At 48.1% G+C, this 19,654-nt stretch overlaps 1 protein-coding gene across 2 annotated transcripts in view; it reads left to right on the top strand.

Moving 5' to 3' along the window:
• Nucleotides 1-19,654, top strand: part of RANBP3 (RAN binding protein 3) — a 114,999-nt gene that overhangs the window by 53,939 nt on the left and 41,406 nt on the right. For both annotated transcript variants that reach the window (XM_075352520.1, XM_075352519.1), the window contains 4 exons: nucleotides 9,258-9,350; nucleotides 9,436-9,539; nucleotides 14,867-14,986; nucleotides 15,189-15,292. In XM_075352520.1, the coding sequence (XP_075208635.1) occupies nucleotides 9,258-9,350; nucleotides 9,436-9,539; nucleotides 14,867-14,986; nucleotides 15,189-15,292 (421 nt within the window). The remainder of the gene's footprint in view (nucleotides 1-9,257; nucleotides 9,351-9,435; nucleotides 9,540-14,866; nucleotides 14,987-15,188; nucleotides 15,293-19,654) is intronic.

The following is a 19,654-nucleotide window of genomic DNA, read 5'->3' as shown; positions in this document are numbered from 1 at the left end:
CCACATCTAACCAGTTCAATGCTTTGTGTTCAGGAGGCACACATCCACACATGCATTCTCATCTGATTTTCATTTTTGGAAAGCGTTTGAAGAAAAGCGGGTCCAATCCTGGACTCCCGGCATGTCCCTTCTCACCCCACTGTGTCGGCGGTGCTGTTAAGGTTGATTTTACAAGGCTGGAGCCTTCACATGCCACGCTCCTTCACCATCCCCTGAGGCTCTGGCTTGAAGTGGGAGCCATCACGGTTCTCACTGCTTTGCAGGAGACCGGTCTCCATCCGCAGCCCTTTCAGGATTCTGCCGGACGGAGCGCTCACCCCCCCCCCCCCCCCCCCCATGGACCTGGCCCTGCGTCTCACAAGCTAAGTACTGAGACGTTATTACCACAGAAAGTGGTCTTTCCAGGGGTCCCTTGTACTTTATATATTGGGGAGTGTGTGTTATGTGACTGTGTTAACATTTCCGGTCGGTTCTCCAGTTTTCACTGGAGAACCGCGCCGATGGTGCCTGCACGCTGGCCGCATGTTTAAATCTAGGCCCCGGCTTCGCCTGAGGCCTAGTTTCGATTTCACTGCCCCTGCATGTCAGTCATGCAGAGGGACAGTGCGGCTCCGCCCAGCGGCTGTTCAGCACAGGGAAGGGACACTCCTCACTGAGGAAAGTTTCCCTCCCCTGTATACCTCATTTGCCCTCCGGACCCCGCTCTCAGAGTAGGCCCCGCCCCCTCTCCTCACTCCGGCGCCATTTTATCAGCGTTCTCAATGTCTGCATAACCACATTGTGACAAATGGGGGCCTGGGCTGGGGGATCTGGAGGGCACAGAGATGTCTCTGTTAAACGGTCTGGCAAGCCACAACCTCCGGTTGTGGAGCTGCCTATATACTCTGTTTATATACTCTGCTGGGGGTCATTCTGGCCAGAGCCCCCACTTCTGCAGCATGTCTCACATCAGAGCAAGGCTGCAAGGCTGTTCTTAGTATGCACTGCATGTAGGCTCGTACTGCCTGTACCGAGCACATAACCACATTGTGATGCTTGCTCTAACATAGTGGTTCCTCAGCCTGGAAGCTCATCAGTGGTCCCTCCGGCTGCTCCGGCTCCGGTGGCTGAACCCCCGGTTTGGGTAGAATCCCTCTCTCCAGGGGGCAGCTGTCCCGGACACTGCTGAGCATGCATCAGCCCCCTTCTCAGGGCGCTTCTGCTGCTACGGCTTGCTCAGCAAAGCTCACACGGGATTCTTCTTCTGGTCTCAGACCCCGTCCTCCTAAAATGGAGACGCAGGGTCCCCATTCCTTCCTCGTCCCGCGGCTCTGATTCACGAGCTGACTCGCAGGACGAGGAGGATGCCTTTTACTAGGGGCTCGGACGCTACTTCATGTACCCCATTGATCTGTCCGAAGGTGACGCAGATGCTAATGATTTGATTGCGTCCATTATATTTGTACTGGACCTCAATCCGCCTGTATCAGGGGAGCATCCCCCTCTGGCAGAAAGGCATCAGTATACCTTAAGAGAACAAGGAGCGTGTTCCTTAACCACTCCAGTTTTTCAGGCCACTGTGACCAAGCCCAGAGCCTGTCCTGACAGACGCTTCCCAAAGCGTGGTTCTGATGACTGTTTTCCCCTTCCACCAGAGGTGGTCAAGGAGTGGGCTCATTCACCAAAGGTGGACCCTCCGGTGTCTAGTCTTTCAGCCCGGACAGTTGTATCAGTGGCTGATGGCACCTCTCTAAGGATTCCATTGTCCGCCAGGTTGACCTTCTGGCCAAATCTATATATGAGGTGGCAGGGGCCTCGTTTCCCCATCTTTTGCAGCAGTGCGAGCTCTCAAAGCCATCTCTGCTTCTCTGGAGGAGATGTATTCCCTCACAGGGACTCTATGCCCGAAATGGTTGCCTTAACTTCCATGCTTCAGTCTTTTCATCCTATGCCATGTCTGCCATGCTGGAGACTGTCACCGCACTGCGGTGGCCTCGGCTATTTCCCTCGCTATCCGCAGGCTCCTGTGGCTTCGAGAGTGGAAGGCAGATGCTTCTTAAGAAGTTCCTTGCTGGGCTCCCTTTTGCTGGGACCAGACTATTCGGTGAACAACTGGATGAAATTATTAAGGAAGCTTTTGGGCAGGAAGAGTACTTCCATGCCACAAACCCAGGAAACCTGTCCAGGGCAGGAACCAGTCGAGGTTTCGTTCCTTTCGTTCCTCTACTGGTCGTCCTCTAAGCCCCCGGCCTCGTCCACTAACTCTGTCAAGGACCGTAAACCAACTGGCGCATGAAGCCGCGTCCTCAGAAATCCGCAGGAGCTGCTGCCACCAAGGCAGCCTCCTCTTGATTATCTGGCCGCGCTAGCAACGTCCTTTGGTCGGTGGCAGGCTCTCCCACTTGGGCGACGTGTGGTTTCAACACGTCTCCGATCAGTGGGTGTGGGATACCATCTCCCACGGCTACAGGATAGAATTCTATCCAGCCCGCCAAACAGATTTTTTTCTGTCAACTCCCCCCTGCTCCAAGGCCGCCGCCTTCTCACAGGCCGTGGCATTCTTGCAGGCCAATGGAGTAATTGTACCAGTTCCCGACTGGGAACGGTTCTGAGATTTCTACTCAAATCTCTTCCTAGTCCCCGAAAAGGACGGTGCCTTCCGACCTGGATCTCAAGCTTCTCAACAAGCATGTTCAGGTGCGGCATTTTCGCATAGAGTCTCTGCGATCAGTCAATGACCCAAGGAGATTTCTTAGCATCCATCGACATCAGAGATGTCTATCTGCATGTGCCAATTGCAGTTTTCACACCAGCGTTGGCTACGTTTTGCAATCGGAGAGGAACATTTCCAATTCGTGGCTCTCCCCTTCGGGTTAGCCACGGCCCCTCGTGTATTCACCAAGGTCATGGCAGCAGTGGTTGCGGTTCTGCACCTCCAGGGGTTGGCAGTGATTCCTTACCTGGACGACCTTCTATTCAAGGCTTCATCCATTGCAGACTGTCAGCGGAGTGTCTCGCTCACTCTCGCCAAGCTTGTTCAATTCGGGTGGCTTGTCAATCTGCCCAAGTCCACTCTGACCCCGACCCAGGAACTTACGTACCTAGGGATGCAATTCGAGACTCTGCCGGCACTCGTGAAGCTGCCCTTAGTCAAACAGCAGTCCCTTCTTCTGGCGGTGCGCTCTCTGCTGAGGCCCCGCCGTCATTCCATCAGGCACCTCATGCAGGTGCTGGGTCAGATGGTGGCGTCAATGGAAGCGGTTCCCTTTGCCCAGTTCCTTCTGCGTCCCCTGCAGCTGGACATTCTCCGCTGTTGGGACAAGCGGACCTCTTCCTTGCACAGGCTGGTGGCTCTGTCGCCACAGACCAGGAGCTCTCTTCAGTGGTGGCTTCGGCCCCTCTCTCTCTGTCCCAGGGACGCTCCTTTTCTGGCCCCGTCCTGGGTGATTCTCACCACGGATGCCAGTCTATCCGGCTGGGGAGCAGTGTTTCTCCACCACCGAGCACAGGGCACTTGGACTCCGTCCGAATCAGCCCTCTCGATCAATGTGCTGGAAATCAGAGCTGTGCTCCTAGCTCTCGTAGCCTTTCACCACCTGTCGGCGGGCAAGCACATTCGAGTCCAGTCAGGCGGGACTCGCAGCCGCCTAGCCTTGTTGGAAGTTCAACGTATCCTTCAGTGGACGGAGGACTCCAAGTCCACCATATCCGCGGTCCACATCCCAGGCGTAGAAAACTGGGAGGCAGATTATCTCAGCCGTCAAACCGTGGACAGCGGCGAGTGAGTGGGCCCTGCATCCGGCAGTGTTCCAGTCAATCTGCCGCAAGTGGGGCACTCCGGAAGTGGATCTAATGGCATCCCGGCACAACAACAAGGTCCCAGTTTACGTGGCTCGCTCCCACGATCCTCTGGCCTTGGCGGCGGACGCGCTGGTTCAGGATTGGTCCCAGTTCCGTCTGGCCTACGTGTTTTCCCCCTCTAGCTCTCTTGCCCAGAGTCCTGCGCAAGATCAGAATGGAGGGCCGTCGGGTCATAATCATTGCTCCAGACTGGCCCAGGCGAGCTTGGTGCCCAGACCTGCTCCGTCTGTCCGTAGAAATGCCGTGGCATCTCCCGGATCGCCCAGACCTTCTCTCTCAAGGTCTGTTTTTCCACCAGAATTCTGCGGCTCTCAGATTGACGGCGGGGCTCTTGAGTCCTGGATCCTGACGGCTTCAGGCATTCCTTCCGAGGTCATCTCCACTATGACTCGGGCTCGGAAGTCTTCCTCGGCCAGGATTTACCACAGGACTTGGAGAATTTTCCTGTCCTGGTGTCGCTCTTCCGGCCATGCTCCTTGGCCGTTTTCCTTGCCGACCATCCTGTCCTTTCTACAGTCCGGTCTGCAGCTAGGACTATCCCTCAATTCCCTCAAGGGACAGGTCTCGGCTCTGTCAGTGTTGTTCCAGCGGCGTATCGCCCGACTGACCCAGGTACGCACCTTCATTCTGGGCGCATCTCACATCATTCTGCCTTACCAGCGGCCTCTGGATCCCTGGGACCTTAATCTGGTCCTCACGGCCTTACAGAAACCCCCCTTTGAGCCTCTTAGGGAGGTTTCATTGTTTCATCTTTCACAGAAAGTGGGCTTTCTGGTGGCCATAACTTCTCTCAGAAGAGTCTCTGATTTGGCTGCGCTCTCTTCGGAGTCACCCTTTTTGTTTTTTTTCACCAAGACAAGGTGGTTCTCCGTCCGACTCCGGGCTTTCTCCCCTAAGGTGGTGTCTCCTTTCCACCTTAACCAGGACATTTCATTGCCTTCCCTTTGTCCGGCCCCTGTGCATCGCTTTGAGAAAGCGTTGCATGCTTTAGATTTGGTGCGGGCGCTCCGGATCTATGTGTCACGCACCGCTGTTCTTAGGCGGTGCACCTCTCTTTTTTTGTGCTGACCACAGGTCAGCGCAAGGGTCTCTCGGCTTCTAAACCGACCCTAGCTCGTTGAATTAGGTCGGCCATATCCGATGCCTACCAATGTTATCAGGTGCCTCCCCCGCCGGGGATTAAGGCGCACTCGACCAGAGCTGTCGGTGCCTCTTGGGCTTTCAGGCACCAGGCTACGGCTCAGCAGGTCTGTCAGGCTGCCACTTGGTCTAGTCTGCACACCTTTTCGAAGCACTACCAAGTGCATGCTCATGCTTCGGCAGATGCGAGCTTGGGCAGACGCATCCTTCAGGCGGCTGTCGCCCATTTGTGAAGTTAGGTTTTGCCTACTTCTCAGTTTCTGTTTTATTTCCCACCCATGGACTGCTTTGAGACGTCCCATGGTCTGGGTCTCCCATAAGGAACGATGAAGAAAAAGAGAATTTTGTTTACCGCAAATTCTTTTTCTTATAGTTCCGACATGGGAGACCCAGCACCCTCCCTGTTGCCTGTTGGCAGTTCTTGTTCTGTGTGTTTTCACCGGCTGTTGTTGTAGACAGAGGCTCCGGTTATTCCGGGTTTTACTCTCTACTTGTGGGTGGATGTCCTCCTTCAGCTTTTGCACTAAACTGGTTAGATGTGGTCATCCAGGGGGTGTATATGCTCGGAGGGAGGAGCTACACTTTTTAGTGTAGTACTTTGTGTGTCCTCCGGAGGCAGAAGCTATACACCCATGGTCTGGGTCTCCCATGTCGGAACTATAAGAAAAAGAATTTACGGTAAGTAAACAAAATTCTTTTTTTTGTGACAATCTTCAGTTTTACATGAATGAGTTGATGCAAAAATGAATACATCCCACATCAAAAAATTACTAGATTTTGTGTGACAGCCATGATTTTTAAAGACCTAGTCTTCTGGGCATGGAGTGAAGAAGTTGGCGACCTACTGTAACAGCTATCTTTTTCCATTCTTTAGGAATGACCTTTTAGAGGCTGGATGAAGAATGATGCTTGTCTTGTCTCTTCAGAATTCCCCATAGCTGTTTTGATTGGGTTCAGATCAGGGGACATGCTTGGCTTCTGAATCACTTTCACCCTGTTCTTCAGAAACGCAACAGACTTTTGTTTTGGGATCATTATGTTGGAAAAGCGCACGTCATGAAGCTCTTCATAGACACTGCCACCACAATGTTTCACTGTAGGCAATACAATTACAACAATGAAATTAGAAAAATGTATCCTGTTAAGGCAGAGTCCTTATGTGAGGCTACATGAGAGCACCTGGTGTTTGGGTGCTGCACTTAATTTATGGTTTGAATTCAGATGTACTGTTGCGTATTGAGCGAGAAGATGCTACAGTCACTCCGTGCTGTTAGTAGATGTGAATTTTTCCCACATGACAATGATCCAAAATACATCCTAAGGCCACTGGCATTTCTGAAGAACAGGGTGAAAGTAATTCAGGAGACATACTTGACCACCGATCTGAACACAACCAAAAAGCTATGGAGTACAGTGGAACCTTGGTTAACGAGAACAATCCGTTCTGGGAGTGTGCTTGTTAACCAAGTTACTCGTTCAGCAAAGCAAGATTTCCCTTAGGAAATCATTGCAATACAGACAATTTGTTCCACAACTTCTTAAATGTCCCATCCTGGTCCCCTATTGTGCCATTTTACACATGCACAAACACGTACAAACACACACGCACATTATTATGCTCACCTTCCGTTCCATTCCATTGACTGTCTCCTGGGACTTGCTGTTCGCTAGTACGGGCTGTGTATCGGGTTACCATCACAACGAGGGAGGAACTTCTGCTGCCAGAGCGCTGACGTCAAAGGCAGGAGCCGCTTGCCTCTGATTGGTCAGCGCGCTGCCTTTGAGTAGCGGTGACAGGAAGTTCCTGCTTCATCGCGATGCTTGCCGATACACTGCCTATACCGGCGAACTACAGGACCCAGGAGGCCAACGATGGAACGAAAGGTACACATAATATGCTCACCTTACCTTCTGTTCCATCGCCGGCCTCCTGGGTCTTGTAGTCCGCCGGTATATCTAGATGAGGGAGGAATCCTCGAGGCGAACTACAAGAACCATGAGGCCGGCGATGGAACGGAAGGTAAGGTAAGCATAATACTGTATGTGTGTGCTTGCGTGTTTGTGTGGACTGTAAGAGCAGGTCAGAGCGCGGTGGATGTACGGAAAAAGAAGTTTGTGCGGTGAGTATTTCGCTTGTACAGCAAAGCTTTCTTGTAAACGGAGTTACAAATTTACAGAAAGCTTTGCTTGTTAAGCGAAATTCTCGTTAACTGGGTTACTCGTTAAGCGAGGTTCCACTGTATTCTGAAGACACAAGTTGTCATAACTCTCCATCCAGCAACCAAACTCTAAAGTCGTTCTTGAAGAATGGAAACCTATAAATGTTGTAAAATGCCGCCAACTTGTTCACTCCATGCCTAGAAGACTTGGTGCTGTCCTGAAAAATCATGGAGGTCACACAAAATACTAGATGTAGTAGTTTTGCATGTGAGATGTATTCATTTTTTCCATCAACTAATTTGAGTGAAACTGAATTTTTTTTTTTTTTGTTTTACACAGTAAAAAGTCCCATTTCCACCACTATATAATATGTAGATCAGACTGTATTTAATCATTGCTGGTGTAGATCTAAATAAGACCGCGTGTTACGTCCTATCCTGTCATAACACATAAGCCCCAACCAATCGCATCTTTCAGATACTGTTTGTAAATTGTTTAACACTAGAAGTCCCAGAGAGGGGTTATTTAACATTTCTACCATTTGAACCCTATGGAGCTCGAAATTCCTGGGACTTCTAGTGTTAAATGTTCGGGAGCTTCCAGACACTTTGCCGAGAAACACACCGGTATAGAGATGGTTAACCAACCCATTAGGGTGGAGATTAAAAACAAAAACTTCTGGACCGGGAAACCTGGTGGATTTATGTTGTAATCAAGCTCTTCACTGGGTATTAATATTTTACTCATATAGGGCTATTAAAGGGGTTTCCCCACAAACGTTCATTTTAAAGTTTTATTTTAATCAATAGATCTTAGAATAATAATAATAATAATAATTTTATACAATTGGATGTATTTTTATTTATTTTTTTTTAAAAAAAAAAAATCCTGTGCTGAGATCTTTTCTATGTGTCTCTGCTATGTACAGTGTAATGGCCGTGTCTGACCATGCAAATTATTCTTTCTAGGAGTTAAATTACTTTTTAAAATACATAGGGAAATGCTTTATATGATCCCATGCTGTGCTGTCTGTATACTCTTACTGTTTCCCCTGCCCAGGAGCTGTGCTATGATCAGACAATGTCCCTGTACGATCAGACACAGCCATTACACAGAACATAGCAGGGACACATATATGTAAGATTATCTCAGCACAAGAACATTTTTTTTATTTTAATTTTTAACCCCTTCACGACCTTTGACGGATACTTCCGTCATGGTGCCGTGGTACTTAAAGACCCATGATGGATGTATCCGTCATGGCCAAATCGCGGCACCGGAGCCCCGGTGACTGCGATCTGTTCACACAAACCGCAGATTCGGGAAGGAGGGGACCTGTACCTGACCTCAGGAGGGGTGGTGGCTCCTCCCCGGACCTAAGGAGGCTGTGATTGGCTGAGCGGCGTTCGTCAGCCAATCACGGCCACTGTAATGTTTTAGCCATTGAAAATGGCTGAAACATTTGAAATCCAGCCATGATCAGTGCAACTGTAGCACTGATCATTGGCTGGAGCTGGGTGACCTCATTTGGCTCACCCTCCCCCCAGCTCCAGCAGCTCTGATTGGAGAGACCGGCCTTGTGACTGATCTCTTTAATCACCGTGGACCTGGGGCCGGTGACCGCCCCCCTCAGCTTCACTTGTTGGTCCTGGAGCACGCCAGTGCAGTGTATACAGTACAATGGCAGTGTGACATGGATCCATCCTGTAAGGTAACCATCTCCAATCTCACCTCTACTGAGCATGCCCAGAAACCAGCCTGGCGTGATCAGAGTCTCTCGCCCCTCTGCGTTTTTTGACGTCTGTAAAATAAAAAAAGCATGTTAAAAAAAAAAAATAACCTCTTGTGAAAGTACCCTAATTTCGTAAAGGCTCTCTGCTTAATGACAACCTCTTCTTCCATATGGCGCCCATGCATCTCCTGAATACACTTCTAAGCCTTTATGTTGCCTAGACCTTTTTTAGAATTTATTTTTTTTTCTCTGTGAAATTATGGGTTTTCTAGACTAGGTACATTTTTCGTTATTACCAGATGTTTGTATGGTTCGCCTAATACTATACATTAACCAGAATAATTTTCACTCACAAGTAACCATAAATTGTGTTTGGGCATTTCAGGGCTCCCGAGCCAGAAACCCAAGGAACAGCAACGCAGCGTGCTACGTCCAGCAGTGTTACAGGCACCGCAACCCAAGTCTTTTTCCCCACCATGTAAGCAACAAGTAATGTCACCAAAAATGTTTAGTTACTGCTTTATATGACATATTTTGAGTTAATCTTGTTTATTCTTTCCCAGTTCTCAGCAGTGGAACTAATGGCATTAGCGTGTCCTCCGAAGCTTGTGGTTCATCTAACAACATTTCTACAAGTCCAACTGCCCCACCACATAGCTTTGATAAGGTAGTCTTTTTAAAGTCAATCTGTAAAGACGTTGTCCGATTAGGCGAGGGCGACATGTCATTCGTCACTCAAATCAGTGGCACGGTGCAATATAGAAAGTAATCTGGTGTCGTGTTGCGACCTGCGACATACTGCAACACAAAGTTGCATATTTCCAAATGTGTTGGATTTATTTTCTGCTGGTCACAAGTCGCAATGCGAGCCATATGAGCCTTGCATACAACTTTTCTGCATCTTGGGTATTTTATTTACAGCAAAATTAGAGCTGTAAATAGTCTCAACGGCCAGTCACACAATGGTTTTGTCATTGTAATGTATAAGGAGAATCTTAGTAATAGATGGTAAAAATTGACATTTCTTTGTCGCTCCATTGGGAGACCCAGACAATTGGGGTGTATAGCTTCTGCCTCCGGAGGCCACACAAAGTATTACACTTTAAAAAGTGTAACCCCTCCCCTCTGCCTATACACCCTCCGGTGCATCACGGGCTTTTCAGTTTTATGCTTTGTGGGGACAGGAGGTCGACTTCACTCGACAGGAACGTCTCTCTTTCCCTTGCAACCAAGACGTCACTTCAGTGGTGTGGCTCCTTCCCAACTCTCTGTCGCAGGGAAAAGCCTTCCTACCCCCCACCTGGGCTGTGGTCATGACGGACGCGAGCCTGTCAGGGTGGGGGGCGGTTTTTCTCCACCACAGGGCTCAGGGAACCTGGACTCCGATAGTCATCCCTTCAGATCAATATTCTGGAGATAAGGGCAGTGTATCTAGCCCTATTGGCCTTTCATCGGTGGCTGGAGGGCAGGCAGATCCGGATCCAGTCGGACAACGCCACGGCCGTCGCATACATCAACCACCAAGGCGGCACTCGCAGTCGTCAAGCCTTCCAGGAAGTCCGACGAATTCTGCAGTGGGTGGAAGCCACAGCTTCCACCATCTCCGCAGTTCACATTTTGTGAGAGCACTCCGGCTCTACGTGTCTCGCACGGCGCCCCTGCGCCGTTCAGATGCGCTCTTTGTCCTTGTCGCTGGCCAGCGTAAGGGTTCGCAGGCTTCCAAGTCAACCTTGGCTCGATGGATCAAGGAACCGATTCTTGAAGCCTACCGTTCTTCTGGGCTTCCGCTTCCCTTGGGGCTGAAAGCCCATTCTACCAGAGCCGTGGGTGCGTCCTGGGCATTGCGGCACCGGGCTACGGCTCAGCAGGTGTGTCAGGCAGCTACCTGGTCTAGTCTGCACACTTTCACGAAACACTATCAGGTGCATACCTATGCTTCGGCAGACGCCAGTCTAGGTAGGCGAGTCCTTCAGGCGGCGGTTGCCCACCTGTAAGAGGGGGTCGTTTTCGGCTCCTTTTATCGAGGTATTCTTTTACCCACCCAGGGACTGCTTTTGGACGTCCCAATTGTCTGGGTCTCCCAATGGAGCGACAAAGAAGGGAATTTTGTTTACTTACCGTAAATTCCTTTTCTTCTAGCTCCTATTGGGAGACCCAGCACCCGCCCCTGTTCCCTTCGGGCTGTTGTTCTTTTGTGTACACATGTTGTTCATGTTGAATTGTTCTTTTGGTTCATGGTTTCAGTTCTCCGAACATCCTTCGGATGGAATTTACCTTAGACCAATTTATAAGTTTCCTCCTTCCTGCTTTTGCACCAAAACTGAGGAGCCCGTGATGCACGGGGGGTGTATAGGCAGAGGGGAGGGGTTACACTTTTTAAAGTGTAATACTTTGTGTGGCCTCCGGAGGCAGAAGCTGTTGTCTGGGTCTCCCAATAGGAGCTAGAAGAAAAGGAATTTACGGTAAGTAAACAAAATTCCCTTCTTTGACCTCACTATGCAAAACACTGATGAGATTTGTTTGCGCACGTGAAAACCGCAGACCTCTGATTGAAGCCTCGTGGTGACTGTTGGCTGACTTTTACCTCCACCATCCCTGTAAGCTCTGTTGGAGCGTGCGTGTGTTCTAGTAAATGTAGCCTAAAGCCACTGCTGAACATCTTTTGGTGTTCAGTCCCTTTCTGTGGAGCACCCATGTTTCCCAAGAAATGATGGCTGTGTTAGGCACATAACAGCTGACTAAGACTGCTTTCACACTTGCGTTGTTTTGCATCAGTTGCAATCCGTCACCTTGAGGAAATACGGTATCCTGCAAAATGTTTAGCAGGAGTCCGGTTTTTTTTTCCCCCATAGACTTGTATGGACGACTGATTGCGACTGATGGCCTTGCGTTGCATCCGCCGCATGACTGATCAGTCGTGGAACAACTTACAGTTGGGCAGTAGGGATGCAGCATATAGCATTTTTTTAGAGCGGCGTAATATTTTTTTTTTTTTTTTTTTTTTTTTTTTACTGCGCATGCTCAGCTCTTGTTTAATCATTGAAAGCAATTTCATTCTCTCGGCGGCTGAACGATCAGCTGATACCCCAGAGGCCGGCTATTGTGAACGATCAGCTGATGGCCCGGAGGCCGGCTACTGTGAACGATCAGCTGATGGCCCGGAGGCCGGCTACTGTGAACGATCAGCTGATGGCCCGGAGGCCGGCTACTGTGAACGATCAGCTGATGGCCCGGAGGCCGGCTACTGTGAACGATCAGCTGATGGCCCGGAGGCCGGCTACTGTGAACGATCAGCTGATGGCCCGGCGGCCGGGTGATCAGCGGATCGTTTACAATAGTCTGCCTCCAGTAAAACGGTAAAACAACTGAAAACAACACTCTCTGCAACGCATCTGTTGCATCAGCCACACGACTGATTGTGACGGATGCAAAACAACGGAAGTGTGAAAGCAGCCTAGAAATGAGTGGAGCTCTGCTCTGCCCAAGGTTATCAATCTGTGAAATTTGCGGTCAATCTCTGACTGCATCATAAGCAGCGTGCGGCAATGTGGTTGCCATGATAGCCAAGGGTCTGCTGAAGTTGCCAGTGCCTGTGGCTTTGCTTCGTAGGAGAGCGTGACATTGGCTTTATTCAATAATACTGCGGTATTGCTGTGTAGTACAAGTGATCGGCTAAATGGGACTAATAAACACCGTAAATATTTAATAAATAAATTCAGACCTAGCAAAATATAAAACTAATTGGGTCCATAATTGCGGTAATGAGAAATCAAAATACTGGAATTCCATTTATTTATATTTGGGCCACTGCAACAAGAATACAATAAGTGGCACTTTCAAACCTCTTCCTGCAAAACAAGAGCCAACAGACCGCTCCAATGACCGAAAAATTTGTTTTTCTGTAATTTCGCCACACTTGGACACTTCAAAACAACTATCCCTCTGACGGAGAATGACAAAAAGCTATAGGGGGTCGTAATAAAAGAAGCAAAGACCAAAAATTTCATAGTCGAGATGGGACTAAAAAGGAGGATGGATATTTTTTTTTTTTTTTAAACAACAAGGATTATATATCTGCTATTAAGACACAGTGGGAAACCTCCATAAACATCAGATCGTTGACTGGTCCTGCCAAATGATGTGTGTCTGTCTATGACCACCTTAGACTTTCTATAAGATATGATTTAATATTATGTAATTCCTAGACTTTCTTGTATTATTATAATATGATTTATTATGTAATTCTTGTACTTTCTTGTATTATTATAATAATATATATTATAATAATATTATTATAATAAATATATATATATTATTATAATGATGGCCCGGAGGCCGGCTACTGTGAACGATCAGCTGATGGCCCGGAGGCCGGCTACTGTGAACGATCAGCTGATGGCCCGGCGGCCGGGTGATCAGCGGATCGTTTACAATAGTCTGCCTCCAGTAAAACGGTAAAACAACTGAAAACAACACTCTCTGCAACGCATCTGTTGCATCAGCCACACGACTGATTGTGACGGATGCAAAACAACGGAAGTGTGAAAGCAGCCTAGAAATGAGTGGAGCTCTGCTCTGCCCAAGGTTATCAATCTGTGAAATTTGCGGTCAATCTCTGACTGCATCATAAGCAGCGTGCGGCAATGTGGTTGCCATGATAGCCAAGGGTCTGCTGAAGTTGCCAGTGCCTGTGGCTTTGCTTCGTAGGAGAGCGTGACATTGGCTTTATTCAATAATACTGCGGTATTGCTGTGTAGTACAAGTGATCGGCTAAATGGGACTAATAAACACCGTAAATATTTAATAAATAAATTCAGACCTAGCAAAATATAAAACTAATTGGGTCCATAATTGCGGTAATGAGAAATCAAAATACTGGAATTCCATTTATTTATATTTGGGCCACTGCAACAAGAATACAATAAGTGGCACTTTCAAACCTCTTCCTGCAAAACAAGAGCCAACAGACCGCTCCAATGACCGAAAAATTTGTTTTTCTGTAATTTCGCCACACTTGGACACTTCAAAACAACTATCCCTCTGACGGAGAATGACAAAAAGCTATAGGGGGTCGTAATAAAAGAAGCAAAGACCAAAAATTTCATAGTCGAGATGGGACTAAAAAGGAGGATGGATATTTTTTTTTTTTTTTAAACAACAAGGATTATATATCTGCTATTAAGACACAGTGGGAAACCTCCATAAACATCAGATCGTTGACTGGTCCTGCCAAATGATGTGTGTCTGTCTATGACCACCTTAGACTTTCTATAAGATATGATTTAATATTATGTAATTCCTAGACTTTCTTGTATTATTATAATATGATTTATTATGTAATTCTTGTACTTTCTTGTATTATTATAATAATATATATTATAATAATATTATTATAATAAATATATATATATTATTATAATAATATATATATATATATATATATATATATATATATATATATATATATATATATATATATATATATATATATATATATATATATATATATATATATATATATATATATATATATATATATATATATATATATATATTAATATAATTTTTTTAATTCCCAACCTTTCAAGAATAACTCCTCTGCTCCCTCTGTTTATCGAGTTTTATGAAGGCTCATTGATCAGGGCTGGTTGCATCCTGGACGGTCGGTGTGCTGCGGTCTCTTACTTGTGTTTTTTCCTACGAAGGACACTTGCGACTCCGTGGGTGCAGCCTTAGGGGACTTATCTGTGATTGTTATAGTATTGCAATGCATTGTAAAATTACTAGTCTGGGAAGACAATGGCATCTATAAACTGTCACCATTGCAGTGCTTGCTGTATAAAACTGCACGTGTAGGGGGCAGCCTCGGCTCTTGAGCCCACTGCATGTTATAAATTATATGCTATGGGGTTAACTGACTAGAAAGATGTGTATCCAAAACAAACATTCTAATTTATATTTTTTTTATTTATTTATTTATTTTTTTTTTTTAAGTCCGTCGATGCTCAGCCAGAGTCAATGACTAGTAATATTGGTGCTTCTGAGGGTTCGGAGAGGGGTGAACAGAATTCTCAGTCCTTTGTATTCGGTCAGAATCTTCGTGACAGAGTAAAGGTAAAGTCTTCGTTTAAGATGCTACTACTATCCTCTCCCAATCCCCCTACCTCCCCAAGATTCATTTTTCCAATCTTCCATTTCCCCCCCCCTTTTTTTTTTTTTTTTTTTTTTTTTTTTTTTTAAAACTCCTTTTTTACTTTATTTCATGACGTTTCATTGCTTTTAACTTTTTTTTTAATGTATGTTCTTAATTTTCCAGCTTGGAGTAGAAAGTAAAGATTCCCTTGATATGGAAAACTTTGGGCCACAAAGTGCAGATGCTCCAGCACAGACCAATTACTTTCTGCAATACATTAGCTCCAGGTGAGTTCATTGGAGTTTTGCTACAGGCAAGCCACAGCAGAACTACCACTGTAAAGTCTGCAGTGTGATTTTACTCAACAGGTATTGTTGCAAAAATGTTACTGGTTAGCTGCACATTTCAGTTATTGCTTTGCAAGGGGTGAAACATGCACTGACACCTGCCCCTTTAACACATCAGTTTTTTGCCTTCAGTCACAATCTGTTTTTTCGACGGATTGTGGCTTAACTGATGCAATGGATCCGTTTTTCGACGGATCCGACTACCTGGGGCTACATAATTAAAGCATGCTCAGTTAAAAAAAAAAAAAAAAAAAAACAGAATCAGTCGCCTGATTCTCTCATTTGACGAATGACTGATCCTGCGCCCATAGGCTTCCACTCTACTAAACGACGGACGGCGACTCATCCGTCGCTGTCCATTTTTTCGACGTACACAAAAACATTGCCGTGGATGTTGTCTCCGTCCAACGGACAAACCTTTTTCGACGGATCCGTCGAACGGATGAAATGTGATGCCATCTGTCGCTAATTCAAGTCGATGAGAAAAAAAAATGGATCCTGCGGCATCAGTCGCCGGGTCAGCTTTTTTTTTTTTCTTTGTCGCTCCATTGGGAGACCCAGACAATTGGGTGTATAGCTATTGCCTCTGGAGGCCACACAAAGTATTACACTTAAAAGTGTAAGGCCCCTCCCCTTCTGGCTATACACCCCCAGTGGGATCACTGGCTCACCAGTTTTGTGCTTTGTGCGAAGGAGGCAACACATCCACGCATAGCTCCACTTTTTAGTCAGCAGCAGCTGCTGACTATGTCGGATGGAAGAAAAGAGGACACATATAGTGTCCCCAGCATGCTCCCTTCTCACCCCACTGTATGTCGGAGGTGTTTGTAAGGTTGAGGTACCCATTGCGGGTACGGCGGCAGGAGCCCACATGCTGATTCCTTCCCCATCCCTTTTTACAGGGCTCTGGGTGAAGTGGGATTTACCGGTCTCCAGGCACTGAGACCGTGCTCCATCTACAGCCCCTGGAGAAGATGCTGGATGGAGCGGAGTACATCAGGGACATGGCCCTGCTTCCTCAAGGTACTCTGTGTCCCCGTGCATTTGGCGCTCACACCGCAGCATGCTGGGTGTTGTAGTGCGCCGGGGGACATCAGCGCTGCGGCGCCTGTGCCATGGCCTCATTCAGCTTTGCTGAAGCAGGCTCACTTATGGGAATTGGTCGCGCCGGCCGCTGGGACTGCGGCGCGGCTGGCACTTGTAGTGCGCCGGGGACTTCAGCGCGGCCTGCGCTTTTACGGCGGCCGCGCTGATAACTCGAGTCCCCGGCTTCTGGGCCTAGTCTCCCTTCGTTACCGCCCACAGCCCTGACAGTCAGGGTAGGGGCGTGACGCTGCATAGAGCAGAGCTGAGAGCTGGAGTATGTTTTGCATACTCCACCCCTCTCACTGTGTGCACTGTGAATCCGGATTCCCGCACTTTCTCAGGCACGCCCACGGCTTCCTTCTCTACAAGGACACCGGCAGCCATTAGTGTCAGTTTCTGTACGATACAGAGACAAGTGTGGAAGACCCTGGCATTCTGATAGTCACACAATCGCTGTAACAGGCGTTAAGCAGCACCTGTGGTGCTAACCCCACTAGTGCAGAAGTGCACTTATAGATATGCTTGTACTATATACATTGCACTGTTTGGTCGCACGTTGTATATACCCTCCTGGATTATGCGGAGGAGTTATCAGCATATTCTCTGTGTAAAACAAAGGTGCAGAACCACATGTTTTTCTATACAGCTGGTACAGCATGTACGGCTATACGGCCCCCATTGTATGCACTAATGGCCAGGGGATGAGGACGGTGTCTGCAGTATTTACTGACAGTTTTTCTGAGACTATGGCTATGATACTAGAAGCCTAGCAGTCCGGACATGTCTCTCACAATATGGGCACTGTTGAATCATTGATCCATGGCCCCCCTCAGTGTGAATAACTAACAGCTCCGGGAATGTCACACGCATCCCAGAGTCACGGCTCTGCACGGACGTCAGTCCCAGACAGCCTAAGTGGGCTCGCTATGAGCGGCCTCGGTTTCATCAGGGTCCTAACAGAAGGACTCGCTGTGTAATGAGGCGGAAGTAGCGGCTCAGGATTCTGATCCTGAGACCGCTCTCAATCTGGATACACCTGATTGTGACGCCATAGTAAATAATCTTATAGCGTCCATCTATAGAATGTGGGTTATTTCTCACAGCTCCTCCAGTGGAGGAGTCAGCTTCACGTATTTTTCTGGACCACTCTGCCTTCAGAGAGGCAGTCCAGGAACACCACGCTTATCCAGATATGCGCTTCTCCAAACGGCTTAGGATACACGTTATCCCTGTCCCCTGACTTGGTCAAGGACTGGACCCAATGTCCCGAGCGGCATCCTCCAATCTCCAGGCTTGTAGCTAGATCCATAGTTGCAGTGGGAGATGGAACTGCAAACTCAAAGATGCCACTGACAGACAGATGGATCTCTGGTCGAAAGCCATCTATGAGGCTGTCGGCGCACCGTTGGCTCCGGCATTCTCTCCCTTGGGGCACTCCAAGCTATTTCAGCTTGTCTTACACAGATTGACACGGTTACACGTACATCTGTGCCGCAGGTGGCATCCTTAACCTCTCAAATGTCTGCATTTGTTTCTTACGCGATTCAGGTTGTCCTGGACTCTGCGAACCGTGCGGCGGTAGCCTCCGCTACTCCGTGTTTTTAAGCAGAGCCGGGTCTGCTCGTTAAGTGAATGGAAGGCAGATTCTGCTTCCAAAAAAGGTTGCCTAACCAGTTGCCTTTTTCTGCTGACCGACTGTTTGGTGAGCGTTGGATGTAACCATCAAACAGTCCAGGGGTAAGGATTCATCCTTTCCTCAGCCCGGACACAACAAACCCCAACAGAGCAAGAGGCAGTCGGGGTTTTCGGCCTTTTCGAGGCTCGGGCAGGTCCCATTTTTCCTCGTCCAATGTGGACTCAAAAGGATCAGAGGAGCTAAGATTCTTAGCGGGCTCAGTCTCGCCCAAAAAAGCGACAGTCTGAAAACCCGCTTCCAAGGCGGCTTCCTCATGACTTGCGGCCTCGGTCGGTAGCAGGCTCTCCCGCCTTGGCGATATTTAGCTGCCATAGGTCAATGACCATTGAGTGTGAGACATTCTGTCTCACGGGTACAGGATAGAGCTCACTTCTCGTCCTCCAACTCGATTCTTCAGAATTTCTCCACCTCCCGGCCGGGCCGCTGCTCTTCTGCAAACAGGGTGCACTCTATAGGCAGAAAGAGTGATGACCCCCGTTCCTCTTCAGGAACAAGGTCACGGTTTTTACCCCAAATTCTTTGCGGTACCTATAACAACGGGCCGTTCCGTCCCGTTCTGGATCTAAAAATGCTCAGCAAGCTCGTGGACACCAGGCGGTTCCGGATGGAATCCCTCCGCCATGTCATCGCCTCAAGGTCCCAAGGATATTTCCTAGCATCATTAGGCATCAAGGATGCTTATCCACACGTGCCGATTGATCCAGAGCACTAGCGTTTCTACGCTTCGTTATAGGAGACGAACACCCTCTGTTCGTAGCTCTACCTTCCGGCTAGCGACAGTCCAACTGGTCTTCGCCAAGGTCAGGGCAGCAGTAGTCACAGTCCTGCACTCTCAGGGCCAGGTCCCGTATTTAGACGATCTACTTGTCAAGGCACTCTCTTAGGAAACATGCCAACACTGCCCGAACGTTGCGCTGGAGACTCTCTAGAGTTTTGGGTGGATCATCAACTTTTTAAAGTCAGATCCGACCCCGACCCTATCGATAACATATCTAGGCATAGAGTTTCTTACTCTTTCAGCGATAGTGAAGCTGCCGCTAGACAAACAGCATTCACTACGGGCTGCAAGCTCTTCTTTAAGAACCAGTCGCACACATTGAGACGCCTCATGCACTTCCTACGTAAGATGGTAGCAATGGAGGCAGTTCCTTTCGCGCAGTTTTACTGCGTCCACTACAATGGGACATTCTCCGCCAATGGGACGAGGAGTCGACGTCCCTCAACAGAGTCGTCGTTCTTTCTTAGGCGGCCAAGGAATCTCTACGGTGGTGGCTTCTTCTCACCTCTTGGTCAAAAAGAAGGTCCTTCCTATCCCCGTCCTGGGCGATAGTTACGACAGACGCGAGTCTATCAGGGTGGGGAGCAGTTTTTCTCCACTACAGCGCTCAGGGTACGTGGACTCAGCAAGAGTCCACTCTTCAGATCAATGTTCTTGAACACAGAACAGTGTATCTTGCCCTACAATCCTTCCAACAGCGGCTGGAAAGCAAGCATATCCGACTTCAGTCGGACAGCTCCAC

This window comes from Anomaloglossus baeobatrachus, chromosome 1 (assembly GCF_048569485.1).
Source record: "Anomaloglossus baeobatrachus isolate aAnoBae1 chromosome 1, aAnoBae1.hap1, whole genome shotgun sequence".
In the NCBI taxonomy this organism is placed as follows: Eukaryota; Metazoa; Chordata; class Amphibia; order Anura; family Aromobatidae; genus Anomaloglossus; species Anomaloglossus baeobatrachus.
This window is presented reverse-complemented; position numbering and strand designations above follow the sequence as displayed.